The following is a 21,132-nucleotide window of genomic DNA, read 5'->3' as shown; positions in this document are numbered from 1 at the left end:
AGGGAAAACTGACATCCACAACAGCTTGTCTAGCTACCTGAAATATATAACAATAAATTTATGCTTTAAAATTCTATGTACTAGGTGTGATATTTCCAAGAGCAATCAAGATTATGGAAAGAATACTGCTACTAATTCAAAGAATTAACAAAGTGAACTGACATTTGTAAAAGATGCCCCAATTTCTCCGGTCATGTTTTCAGATACCAAATATCCACTATTTGATATTTTCCTTCCTGAGCAAAGCAATGTGGTTCCTGCAGTGTTGCCCAGACCAAAGGGTAGAGACTGTAGAGACGGCTTCCATCACCTTTCCCGATTCTTTCTGCAGCCTTTTGAGCAAAACCTTCTCATTTCCACTGTTGGCTACCGCTAAGGCTCAGACATACATTTTATCATTGAACATCCCTCCTGCATTACAGTCTAATGTTCTGTCCCACCTGTCACAGTCCTGAACATTCAAGGAAATCTGACCCCTGAGCTCATGATACCACTGTGTTCTCTGGGTTGGAGTCGATCAACTACCTCTTGCTGCAAGATTTAGGCAACTCTACCTGAAGGAGCTTGTTATTAGTATTTTTAATGCTACGAATATTATCGTATGTGGGGTATCTGCATGGGGGAAAGGATGTGTCCATAGTGAACAATTACCCACAGTCCCACCATCTTTGCCATCGGTGGTATTTTAGCATGTCTCCTTTCACTTTTTCACCACATAAATTTTTGCAGAGCGGCGATGATTTTTATGTGCAATTTATGAGATGCTTTTTCACTCAACCTCCTGTTATTGAAATAGTTTTGTTAAAGGCTTTAACCGGTGGACTGTTTTATTCTGTAGATATATGAACTAGTCCCTTATTGCTTGTTATTTGGGCTCTATCCATTTTATTTTTTAAGATTTTATTTATTTGACAGAGAGAGACACAGTGAGAGAGGGAACACAAGCAGGGGGAGTGGGAGAGGGAGAAGCAGGCTTCCCGCCGAGCAGTGAGCCCAATGCGGGGCTCGATCCCAGGACCCCGGGACCATGACCTGAGCCGAAGGCAGACACCTAACGACTGAGCCACCCAGGCACCCCAAGGGACATAACTTTAATACAATTCATTTGTATTGTCAAATTTCTTTCACAGGAAAACTAAAGGTCAGACCCATTTATAACCCAACCAAAGGGACAGGAGTGGATGTGAGAGGAGGGTTGTATTTACTTAATACTATTACTGTAGCACCTCACAGTTAAACTACCTGGGGAAACTGAGACACACACTGATGAAGCCGCCTTGTTGCTTGTGTTTGGAGCTAGGAATCGATGTTCTCCTCCCCTAGCCAGGATCGCCCCTACTTCATCATAGCCCTGAGGAAATTTGTTCTCCTGGAAATTCTACCAGGAGCCCGACAGCACTGTGGTGCCTGGCTCTCTCCTATCTGGTCTTCCCCTCCGATAAAGGATTAGGGGTGGCCAAAACCAGCAAACTGGATACATGTTTGCCTCGCAAACCAAACAAACCCTTCTGTTTTTGTTTTGCTTTGTGTCTGGACTAATTCTTAGCTCCTCTTCTGCCTGTGAGCGATTGGTCACTTCCTTCCGTAAGACTGGCACCAGCAGACATGCAGTCTCAGAGGATCCCGGGGAGAAAGCGAGGCCGACCCCCGCTTCACTCAACACCTATGAAGATGGCGGTTCATAACCTTTATTCCGCTTCAGCTGGCTCTTTGCCAGCAGTGAAGATTCCAAAGAAAAGAGGGCGGAAGCCTGGGTACAAGGTACGGCTCCATCATCTTCTCTCTCCACGGTGACGCTGGGCTGGGCCACGCGTGCTCGGGCGGAAGGCCCCTGCCCGCTGTGAGGGAAGGGCTGACAGCTGGGGCCCGACCTGCCGGGCACGAGGTTTCTCTCAGGCAAGCGCGTCACGGACAGGGCCTCGTTGTTCCCCCGGCACACAATGCATGCGGCCCCTGTCGTGTGCATTTTTACAAGCAGAGAAAGCAAATTGCACCAGATGGGGAAAGTTGTAAGGCGAGCAGATTTTAGGGTCATAGCTAAACACACGTTATTAAGCCTCGCATCTAAATTAGTGTTTCAGACACCGCGTTTTCCCCTAACCGGGCCTCTTAGGGCGGCGCTCAAAGCCACTCTCCAGAACTCCTTCGTCGTTGGTTTTAGTAGAAGCAGATGATGTTCCTGAGACATCTGAATTAATAATGTGTGCAGGCTCGTGGCAAAGGACACAGGAGCGCTTTCCCAAACAGAGCCCCAACAAGGGGACTCATCACGAAAATTCGGGGTGTTAATTCATAGTTTCCTGCTTATAAGAAGTGCTGACCTCAAGTTTGGCTCCAAGGAGGCCTATCAGGCAGAATTAAAATCCCGTGACCCTTTGAAGACTTAACAGTTTGGAGTGGTGGGGGGTGGAAAAGAAATTCTCGGATGTAATTGCAATCACATAAGGCAATCTGAACCGAAGGAGGGAGAGCTTCTCCTCCCAGAGGTTTTTGAAGAGGCTACTAGAAAAGAGAGACTATTGAGTTTGTTCTTCACGAGCCTTTTGGGCATTAGAAAATGAGCTTCAGAAGTTTTCCTTCATTTATTTTTCTTGAAATAAAGAGCTTATGTTTCCATCTTGAGATCTGAATACTCAAACCAAAATGCAAATTGGCAATTAACTCCCATATATTTAGGAAAATGTATGGAAATTATTTCAGGTCAGCAGGAAGACTAAGCTTCCGGAAGAATTGGTAATGAATTCAACCTTTATCCTTTTGGTTCTCTGCAGTTCCTCCAACTGCTGGAAAATAAAACTGGTAGGTGGGGGGAAGGTGACTCCAAGTTATTTGGGGGTCACGGGCTTTAGTAAAAGGAGCTTTTACTCAGCCATCTCCTGAAGTAGAATCTTCTGTCACTGCTTATTTTTCTAACAAAGAGAGACTCCTTTTTCTCATGGGCACATCAGCTTCGGTCAGCTTCAGATTGTGTCTCTGAAGCGGGCACGGGGCGGGTCTTCCCAGCTTGGCTACCTGTGCCATTGCTGAGGTGCGGGAGTTGGGTCTGGAAGGCTGGAGCAGGGCAGCCTTCTATCAACAGAGAGTTGATAGAGCCAGGGAGCAAATCCAGGATCTGAGGAAACACGCTGAAAACCCCTCTCTCCTAGTTGGCCTTTCTCCTACTCCCCTGGGAGCTGTGGCCCAAGCATGAAAATTACCGACAGACACAGCATTTCTAGGGCCAGGAAAAATGGAAATTCAGTCCATGGAATGAGCCCAACTTGGCAATTGTCCTGTGTCCTAAAAGGGGCAGTTTTCAGGGCTCCTAACACATAGAGACACCTCGGGGCAGGAAGAAAGCTTTTGGGGTGGTTAGCTGACAATCCGGGTCCTACAACATGGCAGGCAGGTCTTGTGCCCATACCTCACAGGGACAACAGGCCCCAGCTCTTCCTCGAGTCCACCTTCCACGTATTTGGGGAAATGTGTGGGAATTATCTCAGACCAGCAGCTCCCAGACAGCTCCCCAGACCGTGGGTTTGGTGTTCGGGAATGACTCCAAACCAGGTGCCTTCTGCTGGAAGTGCTGACTCCCTCGTGGTGATGCAGGAAAAATAAGAACCATGTGAAAATCTTCATAAAGCTACAATGATTCCACCCAAAGGATCCTCCTTTATTCTGAAACCTCCTACTATTTTTTTTTTTTAAAGATTTTATTTATTTGACAGAGAGAGACAGCGAGAGCAGGAACACGAGCGGGGGGAGTGGGAGAGGGAGAAGCAGACTCTCTGCTGAGCAGGAAGCCCGATGCAGGGCTCCATCCCAGGACCTTGGAATCATGACCTGAGCCAAAGGCAGGCCCTTAAGGACTGAGCCACCCAGGAGCCCCTGAAACTTCCTACTGTTTTGGTGTTAAAATTTATTTTATTTAAGTGTCGTACGTTGTCACGACTTGGGAATTTTAAAAAGTGTTTTATTAAATGTTGCATGTTGTCAGGATTTGGTAATTTTTAAAAATGTCCTTACTTGGCAAAATGAATTTGGCAACTCTTAGGTCTCTCCAGTTTTATTCTGACAATTTCTGAGACCCAGAAGCCCCATTTTACCATTAACGAAAAGGTTTTAATTGTGGGGGAGCCAGCAAGGAAACTGTACAATTTCATTTCATTTACCAAATGGCCACTAAAATTTGGCAATGTTAACTATCTGAGATACAGTTAGGGAGGCAGAAGTTGTTAAAAAAGAAATCCTGAGCAAGCGAAATAAGATATTACTTGGTCTGCCCTTAAAGATCTTCTATTTTACTACTAAGAAAACATTTCCAAGCCCTCCTTCAGAGTCTATTTACCTTTATCATAGGTACATTTCTTACAAGCTCAATTATAGCAATATAATGGCCTCTGATTTGAAGCGGAAGATATTTTGGGAAAGAAGAACGCACACACATTCTGGACACAGAATAAACATAATAAGAATTTTTGTTATAATTAAATGGTATTTTATTAATAATATAGAATCTGATCAATATTATAAAATAATAACAATTGTTATGTCAATAGCATCATTATGATATATTTATGCTAACAATATTGTCATAACAAAATAATCAGTGTTTGAATCTTCGGAAGGCTCTTTTCCAGGAGATTCTGAGGATGCCTGGTTGTGCTGACTGTGTCAAGGTCTTTGCAGGTTGCCATTTGTCACTTCTTGCCTGGTGCTCTCCCAAACTGCACTGCCAATCACCTCTGTGTCAAGCACATGTGGAAACTCTCTCTGGTCCAAGTATGGGCACACGCCTCTCTGTTTAAGACCCAGGCACAGCTAACACAGGCTGTAATATTTAACCCCTTCTCTGGGTCTTGAGAATAATATGAGTGAATTACAGGCAGAAAAGGAAGAATTCAACTGGTAGTCAGATGTCAGCGCCCCAGAGTTCATAGGTCATGCCGCACCCCCCCCCCCGGGGGGGGGCCATCTGCGCATGTCTCTTGGCCCAGGCCTGCAGCCACATTGCTGGGGCATGCTCACTGCTGTAAGAACATCATTTGATGGCCTTACGCCCCCTTGTCACCCAGTCGAAGGAAGCAAAAACCTCTTCACATCATATTTTCTCTGAAGAGCCATACGCTGACTGACATGGAAACAGCCTTCTTCATTATGGAACTGAATTTACATCTCAGTTTGAAGCATCTGCTATTGGTTTAGTTCAGAGACAACACAAGGTCAACAGATAGATTTTCCTTATATTTCATGACTAAAAAGACCATTAAGGTTGTTTTAAAGAGATAAAGAGAGAGAGTCTATATCAAGGAGAAACTGTAGCTTCTGTTCTGTACATGCAGCTGATTATAATGTCACCGAACAGTGGGATTTCCAGCTTCTGTGTCTTTATGGTTGGGAGTATGATTGAAGCAGGAAGAAAAAAGTGCTGGGTTTTAAAAATAGCTGTTTGTCCCCTCTACATAATAGTAATAGTAATAATAATAATAGCAGCAATAACAGTCATATGTAAAATTCATTGAGCACTTCTGTGTTTGAGGCTCTGGGCCAAAGCAGTTTGTGTGTATTTTCTTACTTGATCCCTGATAGTGAGGGGAGTGAGATAAATGGCAGGAATTAGGTATAAATGAACCAAGTTCCACAGCCTGAGTCCACTTACTGACCTTGGCACTCTCTTTGCATTATTGTTCAGAATAGTAATTATGCTTTCCCATTTACTCTTTCCAAAAAAGAGTAAATTATGTTCTGTCTGCTCTGTTTAATAAGCTTAGAAAAATGTAACATGTTTAGAAAGAATATCATCCCTAAGATATTAAAAACAAATGGTTAACATGTTCTAACATGTTGGCAATTGTGTCATTTGGAATACAAATCCAGTTGCTGTAACAAAGGCCAAACAACAGCGGCTTAAAGAACGTAGAAGCTAACTTCCCTCATGTTAAAGTCCGGGAAGCATCTGAGGGTGATATGATGCCTCCATGACTCAGGCTCCTTCTCTGTTGTTGCTCAGCTACTCTTTTTTTTTTTTTTTAAAGATTTATTTATTTTAGAGAGAGAGAGAGAGAGAGAGGGTGTGAGCCCGGGGAGGGGCAGAGGGAGAGAAGCAGACTCCCCACTGAGCGCACAGCCTGACATAACACGGGGCTCATCCCAGGACCCTGAGATCATGACTGGAGCTGAAATCAAGAGTCAGATGCATAACAGGACTGAGCCACCCAGGTGCCCCTGCTCTGTTACTCTTAACACCAAGTCTCTACCTCATGCTCTAAAATGACCCTCCAGTTCCCACTACTGCACTAGTCTAGGCAGCGGATGGGGGGAGAGGTAGTGGAGGCATGTCTTTCCCTTCAAGGACTCGACCCTCAAAGCTGCACACACCCCTTACACTTGGATCTCACTGTCCTGGACCTAGTCCCTTGGCCACACTTAGAGCCAAAGGAGATGGAGAAATGCAATGCTGGTGCTCAGGTGGCCTGCTAAAATTCAGGGATCCCACTAATAAAGAAAGGGGGCATGGATATTTTGGGGATTAACCAGCAGCCTCTGCTAAGTTCTTAAAGAAGAGTCTTTTTTTTTTTTTTTTTAAAGATTTTATTTATTTATTTGTCAGAGAGAGAGAGAGGGAGGGAGAGAGCACAAGCAGGGGGAGCAGAGGCAGAGGGAGGAGCAGGCTTCCTGATGAGCAGGGAGCCCGATGCGGGGCTTGGTCCCAGGACCCCTGGATCATGACCTGAGCCGAAGGCAGAAGCTTAACGGACTGAGCCACCCAGGCTTCCTAAAGAACAGTGTTCTGTTAACTAGAAGATTCACTCTATAAAGAGAGTGATTTTCTAATAAACATAAGTAATGCCACAGTATGTTTTATTCCCTCTTTTTTTTTTTAAAGATTTATTTATTTATTTTGAGAGAGTGAGAGAGAGAGAGAGAGAGAGCACATGAGAGGGGGGAGGGCCAGAGGGAGAAGCAGGCTCCTCGCTGAGCAGGGAGCCTAATGTGGGACTCGATCCCGGGACTCCGGGATCATGACCTGAGCCGAAGGCAGTCGCTTAACCAACTGAGCCACCCAGGCGCCCTATTCCCTCTTTTTTATTGCCAACCTTTTCTCCCCACCTCCCTTCCCCCCAAAAAAGGTATGTGTTCTTGGCACTGTGTTACAAGGAAGTCAAATTCACAAAAATCTCAATTAAGAGAATGTTCAAACTTAAGTAGAAAGGGTTTTATTTGTTCCAACACTTGCTTAAAGCTCTTTCTACAATGTGTTTTCATTAGAACTGTTGAATTGACTTCCACGATTCTTTGACTATCCTGATCTTGTATTGTCTTGGAGTCATATTTATGAACGTCAAATGTAGCATGATATTGTATGTAAGGGAAGAATAGCTATCTAATGAGCCTTCCTGCGCTGATCTTCAAGGTACCCCCTTGCTGATGGTGGGCATGGCATGCCCCTTGCATGGGGAAAATCATTACCCAAGCAAAACAATGCAGGGGCCATTCCCTTAGGCTGAATGGGGTACAGTACTCCGGGTAGGGACTGTCTCTCCTGTGGTTTCCTGTGACCCTCCACCCCCCAACCCCAGGCTGGAGCAAGGGCCAAAGTTGAGGCTCAGTAGTGGGTGGGAGGCGGTGCTGTGTTGGCCAATGTACCCCCTCCCCACCAGCATTCTGAGTGTAACTCCAACATGAATGCTAGCTGATATTTTCAATTATGCTAAGAAGTAAAAGAAAAGTAAACAGTGAAGTCGTATGTTGGAATTTTGCTCGTTTGTTGAGAATGTGATGAACTTCTTCACTGAATTGGATGATAGTTTGTGAAAACCGAAAGTAGTTCGGTTTTTTGTATTATTCATGGTGTAACAGCCATAGACAAGGCACACTTTGAAGTTTAATTTGTGTTTTTAACATTTTCTCCTCACTTTCTTAAGTCTGTAAGTCAACAAGAGTAACTTCAGCCCTAATTTGTAGCACTCGATAATTTTCAAGGTATAAATATTCCCATCATGTCCAGTTTCAAGGCACCAAGATGACAGCCCCAAGCATGGTGTTGGTCAGAGATATGTGGCCCCACACCCCTGCCTCTGTACGTCTCTAGGGGCGCGATAACAAAATAATTAGAAAGTCATGACTTTTGAGTATCGATTACCTTTGTTTTTAACGTATTTTAAATTAATACTCTGTAAGTATATATACTTTAATGTTCAGCAATCACTGGGTTTAACAAATAACTTGCAAGTCATCCCTCATGGCCCAGTATAAGCCAGCTCCAACCTCCCACTGCTCTGGGTACTCCTAAGCACACAGTCCTGTACCTGGATGCGCCCTGTTTCCTCTCCCATCTACGGCGTGGACCCCATGCCTGCGATGCAGAGAACTTGGCCTCCTCACCAGTTTCTGTAAGAAACCCAATCACACCACGAATTCCTTGAAATGTGTGGTCTCTACTAAAGATTGTTGGGGGTCACAGGGCATAGTGGACAGTATTCCATTAAATAATTCTCACGGGGAGATCCACTTTTCTGAATTTCACTTTATCCCGTGATGGTGTTTTGTGTTTTCCCTTTTCTTTCTTCTCTCCTGGTACCCTGGAGTACTGGGTTCATCGTCTCCTCTCTCAGCTTCCCTCTGTCTAGGAGGAAACTAAACCAATCTTCCCTGCCCTCAGCAAAGCCCCACCCCCCCACCCCCCGCCCTCACCTCTGCTCTTCACCAGTCTCAGGGGTTCTCTGGCTCCAGAGGAGAATCTGAACCCAGCACAGAGATGGTGGGAGAAAGCTCCAGATTCCTCACCCTATCCCCACCCTGTTTGCACCTCTGAAAGGCATGAGAGAGCCGGCCCATTTCCCTCCCACCTTCAGGCATCCCCTCTGTCTTCATTGTCATGTAGGCAGTTTATTGTATTGGGGTAATTTTATTATCCTACAGAAGTTTTAGTTCAAAATAAGCTGAGCTACCTTCTCAGCTTTAACTGAGGGACAGGTTGCCAAAGCAGGCCTCAAGGCCAAAGGATAGTGGCCCCTCCATCTCTTAGGTGTTTAATCAAAGGATAATGGCCCCTCCATCCCTTAGGTGTTTAATCTGTCCTCCAAGTGCAGGGAGAAAAAGGTATGGGTAGACCCAGAAACAGGCTGACTCCTAGGAATGGAATTAGGTCATTGGCTATGAACTTCTTGTTGTTGGAGCTGATTTGCATTTCCAACAGGCAAGTTTTTAGACTAAAGTCTGAGGTTAAACACAGTGAGGTATTCAATTTTCCCTAATTTTGCTCCCCACAGCATCTCCTCAGAACCCTGAGGGAGTTTTGGGTGGAGAAAGAGTGTGAGTCTAAAGGAGGAATGTGCCCCCAAGGAAAGCTATGGCAGGGACATGAACAAAACTATCCTCAAATAAAGGTGGGGAGGTATGGAGGGGAGGATGAACATGATTTTTTAAAAAAATATGGCATATTAGGTTCCTAGGGCTGCTGTAACAAAGTACAAAAACCTGGGTGGCTTAGACAACAGAAATTCATTGTCTCACAGTTCTGGAGGCTGGAAGTCCAAGATCAAGGTCTATGCCTTGGCTCGTCGATGGTGTCCTTCCCGTGTCTTCATATTGTCTTCCCTCTATACTCATTTGTCTCTGTCCAAATTTCTCCCTTTTAATGACACAGTCATACTGGATTAGGGCCCATCCTAATGACCTCATTTTAACTTGATTTTCAGCAAAGATCCGATTTCCAAATAAGGTCACATTCACGGGTCCTGTGGGTTAGGGCTTCAACCTCATTTTGGGGGACACATTTCAACCCCTAATGTCCAGTAATATAATAATCTTTGTCTTTTAACTAGGCATTTGGTCCACTTACGTTTAAAGAAATTACGGATAAATTTAGATTTAAATATATATCTTATTTCGTGTATTCTATCTGTCCCACTCATTCTAGGCTCCTTTTACCCACCTGTCCTGCCTTCTTTTGGACTTTTTTTTTTTTAGTATTTAATTTTTTTCTACTCATTGAAAATTAAGCAGTCTGTTTTTTATTGGATTACCATATGGCTTGTAGCAGTATCTGTTCAGAGATCTGCACACTCCCCTACCCCAATATTAAGGCAGCTTTCCTCATTGTCAGGTGTGGGTGGGGAGCAGGTGGCACAAGTTTACAACTGGCTCATCCTTCCCTGAGGTCATAGCCCTTTGGATGAGCCCTGACCCCCATACCAATTCCCAAGGCCTAGATTTCACTTATATTTCGGCCTGATAATTTTTAAAAGATTTTATTTATTTATTTGAGAGAGAGATTTTATTTATCTATTTGAGAGAGGGGGGAGGAGCAGAGCGAAAAGGACAAGCAGACACCGCGCTGAGCATGGAACCTGATGCAGGGCTCCATCCCACAACCCTGAGATCATGACCTGAGCTGAAATCAAGAGTCAGACGCTTAACTGACTGAGCCACCCGGGTGTCCCTGGTCTGATAATTCTTTATAAATTGTCAGCTCCTCTTTACTTTCATTAATTTTACATTTTATCCATCATTTGTGGCTGTTTTCAACTGATCCAAAGAATCTACTTTTCTATATTTCTAGAAATAGAATTCCAAAGAAATTTAGGCTGGCATATTTCTTCTAATCGACATTCAAAATGTGGCACTGACACTGGTTTTGTCTCAAATGCTTTAATGTTTTCAGAAGTAGTCTAATGCAGGGTATATACACATTATGGATTAGAAGAGAATTTAGAAGCCAACAAGCTACCCAATCTCATGGCTTTGGAAGGTGAAGCCCAGAAGCTCTGAGTGAGTTGCTCAGAGTCCCATGTGAGTTGGTGGCAGACCCAGGATTCAAACCCCAGTCCTGTCTCTGAGCCCTGTGTTCCAGCCATTCCCCTGCCAGGCATCAGCAATGTGTAGTTGATGACTGAAATCATACCAGTTTTCAGTGTCCATCTCTCGGGGGGAGGAAATATGGCTGCTCTTCTTCTCGTCATGCCCTCCCCCAATACTATCAGCAATAGTAATATGAACATTTACTGAGTCCTCACTTTGCACTAGCCCTATGCTAAATGTTTACATTTAAATCTTGCCACATCCCTGTGAGGGGATATTATTATCCTCACACAGGTAAGGAAAGGCAGGCTCCAAAATCCTAAGTAATAAGAGCTCTTCATGCTGAGTGTCTGTGCTGGACTTTGAGCCCAGATCCAAATGCTAGTGTTCCAATGTATGTGCCCACCCCATCCCGAGCTTTGTTGCTTCATCTCTGCTGATGTGCATGCAGGCAGTCTCTACACATCATACCCCCTCAACCACATTCTTTGTCCTTAGATTATCAACCTCTTGCTATCAATGTATGAAACATTGTTTAGTTAGTACTTGTTTCTGCCACACTGGCATATTTCTAGAAAAATACTTCAATTTTTACACTAGCTAACCCCTTCTCCATTAGTGGCCCCTGGCCACACATCTCAGTTTGCGAAGAGACCCTCCCCTTCCCCAACTCTTTCCAGTGGTTCTCTAGCAAATGTCTTAGAGAAGGTCTTCCCAGAAAGACAGCTGGAGCAAGAAACTCTCCAGGCCCTTATTTTGGATCTGTCAGTGGAAAAGAAAGATGAGCTGCTTCCACATTCTCCAGCCCCCATTGGTGGAGATGCCAGCTGGCAGGGGCCGACCTTCTACTCTTTTGCTTCACCCACCATGATACTCTACTCCAGCAAAGCCCAGCCCCTTGGGCAGCTGCTGGTGACCACGGCCTGGATGAGGAGTCACCACACCGTTTTGATTGAGGTTTTGAATTTCAGGTGAAGGTGCCAACTTTGCCAGCATCTGTGCAAGGCTGTTGGCTTTGAAGGCCAAGGATTAGTGCCAGTATATGTCAGAGCATGGTGTCCCGGCACCTAATCTCTCTCTAGTCTTATGCTTCCAAGAAGGAAGTTTTGTCTCCCTTCTTCCCTTCCATTTTACCCAGTTTATTCTGCCAGATCCTGTTTTTTGTTGTTGTTTTTTTTTAAATGTTTTATTTATTTATTTGACAGAGAGAGACACAGCGAGAGAGGGGACACAAGCAGGGGGAGTGGGAGAGGGAGAAGCAGGCCCCCCACGGAGCAGGGAGCCCGATGTGGGGCTCAATGCGGGGCTCAATCCCAGGACCCTGGGATCATGACCTGAGCAGAAGGCAGACACTTAACGACTGAGCCACCCAGGCACCCCTGCCAGACCCTGTTTTTAATACTTTGAAAACAAACTATATTTTAGAATAGGTTTAGATTTACAGGAGAGTTGCGAAAGTAAAACAGAGAATTCTCATATACCCCATACCTACTTTCTTCTATCGTTAACATTTTATATTACTAGGACACATCTGTCTCAATTAGTGAACTGATAATAACACATCATTATTTAATCATGCCCATATTTTATTCAGATTCATTAGTTTTTCCCTATTCTCATCCAGGATCCAGCCAGAATATTAACATTCAGTCATCTCCTCTCCTTAGGCTTCTCTGGGCTGTGAAAGTTTCTCAGCGTTCCCTTGTTTTTGATGACATTGGCAGTTTTGAGGAGTATGGGTCAAGTGTTTGGTAAAATGTTTATAACTTGGGTTTGTCTGATGTTTTTCTAATGATTAGACTGGGGTTATGGGTTTTGGGGAAGAAGATTTCAGAGGTAAGGTGTCATTCCCGTCATGCCATGTCAAGTGTGCATACTATCAGCGTGGCTTATCACTGTGGATGGTGACCTTGATCACCTGCCTGAAGTGGTGTTTGATGGGTTTCTCCACTGCAAAGTTACTTTCCCCACATTTCCATCCCGTCCTTTTGGAAGGAAGTCACTATGTGGAGCTCACACTTAAGGAGGGGGATGTTAAGCTCCACAATAAACTATTTGGAATATTTATGCATAAGAGTTTTGTCTGTTCTCCTCCATGTATTTATTTAGTCAATCATTCATTTATGTCAGTAGGGAGTCATGGATATTTATTGTACACTTTGAATCATAATCTATTACTCATTATTTGTTGCTCACATTGCTCCAGATTTGGACATTGGAAGCTCTTTCAGTTGACTCCTGTGTTTCTATGACCTACCCTCACCATTGTGTGTGTTTGTGTGCTTAGTACTCTCTTACTTTCTGGGACAAGATGCCCCAGGTTCATCTTGTATATTTCCTGCCCTTGTCCTTGAATCAGCCATTTCTCCAAGGAGCCCTTGTTCCTTTTATTGAAGAATGGTATTAGAAACCAAGATAGGAGTATTCTTTTTTTTTTTAAGATTTTATTTATTCGACAGGGAGAGAGAGAGAGAGTGAGAGAGGGAACACAAGCAGAGGGAGTGGGAGAGGGAGAAGCAGGCTTCCCGCCGAGCAGGGAGCCCGATGCGGGGCTCGATCCCAGCACCCTGGGATCATGGCCTGGGCCGAAGGCAGACGCTTAACGACTAAGCCACCCAGGCGCCCCAAGATAGGAGTGCTCTGTTTTATTTTGTCCATTTAAAAAACAAAACACAACGAAAAAGCAATTTGAAAAACCCCAGCAATTTTGTTTTGTTTTATTTTGTCCATTTAAAAAACAAAATGCAACAACAAAAAATTAAAAAAAAAAAACAAAAACAAAAAACCCAGCAATGGCAAAGACAAATGTCCTGCCAGAGAATAGCATCCCTGTATGTTGGGGGATACTGGGAGCTCCTCAGTTCCACATGTAGGAGAGGCCCTGACAGAGGGGCCCCACATCGCACCATAGGACATTCCTAGCCACTGGGCTCATTTCTATTTTAGGAGCCCTCTAAAATCATATGTGACTCCCTTTCCTAGGCCAGGCTTTTTTCCTTTATATTAGGCAATGAGCTGAAAATTTCAGCATGCTAGGTCAAAGGTATGCCTAGTGATGATCTATTCTCTTACCAAGAAGAATTTTTAAAAGTCATATACCACCCACAGTTGCATGAGATTTCTTCTTTGTTCAAAAGTCCCAGCAGTTGTTTTAGGGGTTGGATGAATGCCGAAGGTGTGAGCTGCAACCAGCTGACTTATTCTAATTCCTTCAATTGCTTTATCTGAGCAGAAGTGATGGGTAGAGGTAACAGCCAACTATAATTGTATTACTTCCTTGGAGGTGGGTTCAACAAACAGATCCTTTTCTAATAAATATTAAAATAGTGAGCAAGCATTAGATGTTAGGGTTGTTAACGATGCTTATATGAACAGGAAACTGTCCGGCAATCTAAGTCTTCGCTGCCATCCCTACCCTCACCGTCATCACTGCTGTTATATCACCATCCTTCTAGGGAAGGGTTGCAAGCATCTTTGTGTGATTAACTTAAAGACCACAGAGGGAAAAACGATGACTTGCCAAATCTTGCTTTTCCCCCACCAACATCATTATCTGTATGTTGGTTGGAGGGCTTTAAGCCTGTAGTGGAGGACTTAGCCAAGGTCCTTCTAGAGCCTGCTGCCCACAGTCCTTGGGGACTGCCACTACCAGCTTCTCCACTGCAAGCCACGCAGGGCAGCATATCATTCCTCGAAGGACTGGCAGAGGGACCAGTGCGACCTGGGAGGACAGGCGGGGTAACTCTGGCTCTTGTCACACTTGGTGGGTGAGGGAACCATGCCAAAGCCATGGTGACTGAGTCAGAGCAGGTTTCTTGTCCGCTCCTTCTCACCACTGATGTTTCTTTGAGATTATTTTTATAGTATTTAGCAGAGCAGAGCTACATGGTGCACCCTTTAATTTTTCAAATGCTAAACACAGAATAAGATGAAATCTCTGTTAACTGTAGCTTCTGACTAACATTTGGTCTCTTGCCAGAGTCCCAGAATCTGCACCCATACAGCCCTGTGCAACCCGGGTGCTCGCTTTTGACTGATCTCATTTTAAATTCATTTCAGTGAATTTAAATTCATTTCCCCACATCCCACTGCGCACTCAGCAGCCACGCCCTATTCCCCACTTGTCCCCCCTCCTAGTTCATGAACACGCCCTCCTACATCCTCACACTCAGGCTTCCAGCATCACTGAGAAATTAGAAGCCGTCGAAAGAGAGCTTTTGTAAGTTCCCATCTCCACATCCATCCTCCCCCCCCACCCCAATCCAGACCACTATGCTCTGCTTTGCAATAAAATAGATGAAAGGTCCCCGTTTCTCTCCATGGCCTTGACCCAGCCCTCCCACCCACCCGCCTCCATTCACTAAATCTCACCCCTCACCTTCTCAAAGTCCTGATGCCGCTAGGTCTCCAAGCACTCCCCTGGATCATCCTTCTTCCCTCTCCGCTGGATTATTTCCATCAACATTCAAGCATGTCTCTCCCATCTCAAAAAAAAAAAAAAAAAAAATATAAATAAATATATATATATATATATACTAAAAGATTTTTTTAATGTTTTAATTGTGGTAAAAGACACATGGCATAAAATGTACCGTCATACCCATTTCTAAGTGTACGGCTCAGTACTAAGTATATTCACATTGTTGTGCATTTGATCTCCACAACTTCACCTTGCAAAACAGAAACTCTGTCCCCCACTCCCCATTCCCTCCCTGGAAAACACTATTCTACTTCCTGTTTCGATGAACTTGACTCTTCTAGGTGCCTTAAATTAGTGGAATCATGCAATATTTGTCTTTTTGTGACTGGCTTATTTCACTTAGCAGATATGTTCAAGACTCCTCCATGTTGTAGCATGTGCCAGAATTCCCGTCCTCTTTAAGGCTGAGTAATATTCCTTTGTGTATATATACCACCTTATGTTTACCCATTCATCTGTCAATGGACATTGGTAGTTGCTTTCTTGTGGACTATTGTGAATAGTGCTGCTATGGGCATGAGTGTACAAATACCTCTTGGGGATTCTGCTTTCAGTTCTTTTGGATATAGACCCAGAAGTGGAATTGCTGGGCAATTCTATTTTAAATTTCTTAGGAACTGCTATACTGCACCTTTTTATGTGCCTGCCAACAGTGCACAAGGGTTCCGATTTCTCCACACCTCGCCAACACTTATTATTTTTTATTTGTTTTTGATAATAGCTACCCTAATGGTGTGAGGTGGTGTCTCACTGTGGGGCAAAAAATAACTTGATCCGACTTTTCCTCCTTGCCATAGCTAATTTTTGGCTCCCCTTGAAAGACTTGACTTTAACTCCTGACCCCAGTGCTTCCCTTCCCGTTATTTCTTGAACTAATTCCAATCAGGTTCTCAGCCCACCCTCTGCACTACCACCTCTCTTGCTGAGAAGTTGCTACATCTAAAGGCCACTTCTAGTCTTCCTTGATCAGAGGTTTTGACATGGCTGACCACTCTCTCCTTCATGAAATGCTTTCTCTGTTTGGCTCCCACAAGACCACACTCTCCCAGTTTTCTTTCTACCCCACTGGATGTCCTTCCTGGTTTCTTTTGCTGGTTCCTCCTCATCTCTCCAACTCTACATGTTGGAGTCTTGCAGGGCTCGGTGCTTGATTTTTCTCTTCTCCATCTATACTCCTTCTGTTATTCTCTGATGAGCTCACTCATTATCATGGCCTTAAATATCAACTCTATATTGGTGATTCAGTATAGGGGGGTGGGGTCTGCATGTATATTAACAACAGAATGCACACCCTTGCTACTCAAAGTGTGGTCCACGGACTAGCAGCATCAGCACTGCCTAGAAGCTTGTGAGAAATGCAGAATCTCAGGCCCCACCCCAGACTTCCTGAATCAGAATCTATATTTTAATAGGACCCCCTGGTGACTGATTGCACCTTAAAATTTGAAAAGCAGCGGAGCAGTGGCCTCAGCCTTAACTACGTATTAGAATCATCTGAGTACCTTTTAAAACTCCTGATGCCTTGGTCCCACTCCCAAAGAATGATTTAATCGGTCTGGAGTAGAGAACAGACACAGGTCAGGGGTGAAGAGATGAAGTGACTGAATTATTCATTAGTTTTTTGGTGGAGAACAAGGATTAGACAATTTTCTGTCAAACCTTGGTATGGAGAGTGACTTACTGGCATTGACACAATCAACCAACCAGTCATCTCCATCTTATTCCATAACAGCAAATATCAGCTCCTCATCTGTGATTTCAAATGAGTCCTTCAAGGCAGCTGCTTCTCACCACCAGAGAATACGCTCATGTCCACACTCGGGCTACCCGTGATAGTTTCTGCTGTAGGAAATAAACACTGAGCAGTATGGCAGCCCCTTGGAGGAACGGTTTCTGCTCTCTTTTCTAGCAGGGTCCAGTGATCCACGTGAGCTGAAAGCTCAGCAGAGATTAAGGAGAGCTTCGGCATTTGTCCCTGGGTAGCTGTTGGGAAAGCCCTGTCCATAGGATTCTAGGGATTCGAAGCCTGGGAACTGTCCCCTACCGTGCATTCTGCACTCAGAAGGCTCATAGGCTTCAACTGTTCATACCTCTTGTATTCCCACACTCACTGCCTGACACCAGTCATTTCCTGGGTGGCTCCACTGTAAGGGTGGGGTGTGGAGCTGATCTCTGAATTTGACCCCAAACATGAATCTTGATTGTGAGCTTGAATCTGAAGTTCAGCCCCTTAGCTGAACAATAGAAAGGTGTGGAAACACGATAGAGGAGAAATGGTTAACTGATATCCAGGAAAAATTGGGGGCAAGTGTAGAGAGCATTTCCAGATTTTCCTTGACCAAATGGGCTCTGTCTTGCAGCTCAAGTCTCGGGTTCTTATGACTCCTTTAGCCCTCTCACCTCCGCGAAGCACGCCGGAGCCCGACCTCAGCTCCATCCCTCAGGATGCAGCCACCATACCCAGCTTGGCGGCCCCACAGGCTCTCACAGGTAGGTCAGCTGAATGACCTCTAAGGCTGTGATGGCCAGCCTGCCATCTAGCAGTTACTCTGTGAACTGGAGAGCTGCCACTGAGATAGCGCTAATGAAGGATTTAGTTATTAGCTAGACAGCAGGGAGGACGACCAAATTCTCTGAGAACATTAGCTTAAGTGTCTCACAGATAGGATTACTTGAAACTTGGTTTTCAGTGCATCTCTGGTTCAGCTGGTTGCCTTGGGGTGGGACTAGAAAAGGTGGTTTGGTGGCCCAGTGTTTTCTTTTCAGAGCCACGTTTACTTTGCACCAAGAGTGAGCCTGCTTACCTTGAAGAGCTTCCATCCCTGTGTTTGTGCTTCCAGATCTCCTAAGGACCCTAACCTCCCTTAATCCCACCTGGTGTCTCCAATCCAGTCAGAGTAGAATTCAGTCCAGTCTTTCTTATGGGGTGTCCACCAACAATCATTTCTATCATAAGAGTACCAGCAGTAGGATGGCATTGCTCTCTCTCTCTCTCTCTCTCTCTCTCTCACACACACACACACTGTCCCCCTCATCACAAGCCACCCCTACTCCCATCCCGCTCGAATCCTTTCACTTTCGCTCCCATTGCTCTTAGGTAAAAACCAAACTTGTTTATGTGGCCAACAGAGCCCCGCAGTTCATTGCTCTCCTCTCGGTCCCTAGAGCTCCCCCATAGCATTTCAACATACTGCCTTCCCTCTGTCTGGAATGATCTCCTTTCTGGTCACCCTTCTCATCCCTTACATCTCAGTTCAGGCATACCTTGCTCCAGAAGGCCGTCACTGACTTCCCTGCCAGGGTCCCCAGGATCGGCCCTCCTAGCACCTCCCCAGTGTGACTTGAAGTGACAGTCCCACCTGGCTTCCTCTAGGGCTCTGAGTAGCTCCGCCTTCCCAGTGGGGCCCCAAGCTCTGTGAAGCCAGGGACCCCGCAAATCTGTAGGGCCTACCCAGCACAGTGCCTGGCATGAAGGTCTCTTACTGATTAGATTTCCTTAATCATCTGGGATGAGTACAAGAGAAGGCAGCCTGGTGGAGTGGAAAGAGCACAGGCTTTGACAGCAGAAAGACTTGAGTCTAAATCCCTGTTGCACCCCTAATTACACTTTAGACTTTAGAGCAGCCATCCAACCGTTAAGCCTCATTTCTTCATTAGGTTCTTCATCAGTGAAGGAAGTAATCATATCCCACTCCCAGGCCTGTCTTGAGATTCAAACAAGAGGAAATATAGGAAGTGCCTGGAATAGAGTAGGGGCTCAATAAAAACTAACTTTCTTCACCTTTGTTCTTACTGTTTAATCCTTCCCATATCCTATTGGTCTCTTCTTCAAGTCCCTTTTCAACACTTCTTTGCCCTAGTGACCCCCAAGGTAAGATCCTCATAACCTGGGGCGGGGGGTGGGGAAATAGATGAGGAGTCGTTGCCACATAGGGAAGAAAATGTGACGCCTACCATTAATACTTATTTTTATTTCATCCTTTAAAATTTCCTATTTCTTGGTTACGTTTTAAAATGCATGCAATATATCAAAACAGTCAAGAATGTATATATCCTACAAATAAATAAACACATTTGGGGCATGTGCTCATATATTCCGATGGGGTGTATGACTTTAAAAGTGTGAGGACCGTTGGTTGGGCTCACCTAAATGGGCAGCTGAGTACTTAATATCTCTGAGATTATACATAGCACTCTCTTTAGAAATTCATTGAGTATATAGTCTTTGGTGTAATCAGCATCATCTTAATTTTTTTACTCACTGAAAGTTAACAAAAAAAAAATTGGCAAACATTATGTGTAGCTCAACAGCTCCTTTGGAGGAGGAGGGAAGATTTTGTATGTGTACATGCCCAGTATGGAAATACATTTATACACATGGTCCGCACGGACCTCCATAATTGTCTGCAATTCCGATTTGACTACATCAGAGGGGACCCACCTGTCTATCTGTTTCCAACCAAGGGTTCTCTTGAGAGTGAGCCCTGGAAGTTGGGAGTGATGGGCTCTTTTGCCTCTTGTACTTCTCAGGTTGGAAGGAATCAGTCCCACCTTTGTTTTTTTCAGCTTTCTCAAGGTGAGGGCCAAGGGGGCACAGCTGAGCCTCGCCCCCCCCCACAGGAACAGCCCCCTGGTCTGATGTGACTGATGCTGAGGGCTTTGTGGGTCTCTGTTTCCACAGTCTGCCTCTACATCAACAAGCAAGCCAACACAGGGCCGTACCTGGAGAGGAGGAAGCTGCAGCAGCTCCCCGAGCGCTTTGGGCCTGAGAGGCCATCGGCGGTCTTGCAGCAAGCCGTACAAGCGTGCATCGACTGTGCCCACCAGCAGAAGCTGGTCTTCTCCCTGGTCAAACAGGGCTATGGTGGCGAGATGGTGTCAGGTAAGGCCCTGGGGCAGGTTGTATGAGGAGGGCATGGGTGTCTCTCTGAAGAGGAAAGAAGCCAAAGTCAGGCTTGGGGGGACTGTGGTTGTAGCCAGAGTCTGTTTTCCATCTGCTGGGCTCCAGGGCCTTAAATGAGCCTGTGTGCTGGAGGCCTCTCTCTGGGCTTGAGGAGAAAAGGCTTCTGGACCTGGACAAGAAGACTGAACATCTGAATCCTCTTTCACAACCCCCTACTTCCAGCTCATCAGTAAATCCTATTGCTCTAACTTTATTTTTTATTTTTTTTAAAGATTTTATTTATTTATTTGACAGAGAGAGAGAGAGAGAGAGAGACAGCGAGAGAGGGAACACAAGCAGGGGGAGTGGGAGAGGGAGAAGCAGGCTTCCCGCTGAGCAGGGAACCCGATGCGGGGCTCGATCCCAGGACCCCGGGATCATGGCCTGAGCTGAAGGCAGACGCTTAACGACTGAGCCACCCAGGCGCCCCTCTAACTTTAAAATATATCCAGAATCCAGCCACATTTCACCACTCACAGCAACCACTCTGGTTCTTTAAAAGTTGAAGTCAGATCATGCCCCTCCTCTGCCCTGCACCCTCAGTGGTTCTCATGTCACTCCAAGAGAAAGCCCATGTCTTTACGAGGACCCAGAGGCCTTAAGTGACCTGGCTCCAGCTACCTCTTTGATCTCCTGGTCACTCCTCTTGAGTCCCCACTCTGCTGCAGCTATGGTGACCTCCTTGCTCTTCCCTCTGCTATCTCCCGCCATGCCCCTGCCTCAGGGTCTTTGTACCTGCTCTTCTGTCTGGAATGCTCTAACCCCAGCTATCCAAGTGTGACTTGCTCCTTGACTTTCTTCAGGTTTCTACTCAAATGGCGCCTTATCCAAGAGACTTATTCTGACCACTCTGTGTAAAATATCATCCCCTGTCACTATCTATTCTCCTGTACTCTGCCTCATTCTTTCTTCATGGCACCCTGAGCAG

At 45.2% G+C, this 21,132-nt stretch overlaps 1 protein-coding gene across 15 annotated transcripts in view; it reads left to right on the top strand.

Moving 5' to 3' along the window:
* SCML4 (Scm polycomb group protein like 4) overlaps positions 1–21,132 on the top strand; it is a 114,525-nt gene that overhangs the window by 48,770 nt on the left and 44,623 nt on the right. For 10 of the 15 annotated variants that reach the window (XR_012378513.1, XR_003206234.2, XM_073893727.1 and 7 more), the window contains 3 exons: positions 1,547–1,761; positions 17,623–17,752; positions 19,944–20,144. Coding sequence is in view for 12 of the 15 variants with exons in the window: in XM_073893727.1 (XP_073749828.1) it covers positions 1,547–1,761; positions 17,623–17,752; positions 19,944–20,144 (546 nt within the window). In the remaining 3 variants the exon portion in view is untranslated. Of the gene's footprint in view, positions 1–1,546; positions 1,762–17,622; positions 17,753–19,943; positions 20,145–21,132 lie in introns of those variants that run through there. The other 5 variants (XM_025863533.2, XM_073893730.1, XM_073893731.1 and 2 more) reach the window with 4 other exon arrangements.

This window comes from Callorhinus ursinus, unplaced genomic scaffold, assembly GCF_003265705.2.
Source record: "Callorhinus ursinus isolate GAN/ISIS: 27379988/994484 unplaced genomic scaffold, GSC_fseal_2.0 scaffold6, whole genome shotgun sequence".
NCBI classification, from domain to species: domain Eukaryota; kingdom Metazoa; phylum Chordata; class Mammalia; order Carnivora; family Otariidae; genus Callorhinus; species Callorhinus ursinus.
The sequence above is the reverse complement of the archived record's forward strand: the minus strand, read 5'-3'. Positions and strand labels throughout refer to the sequence as shown.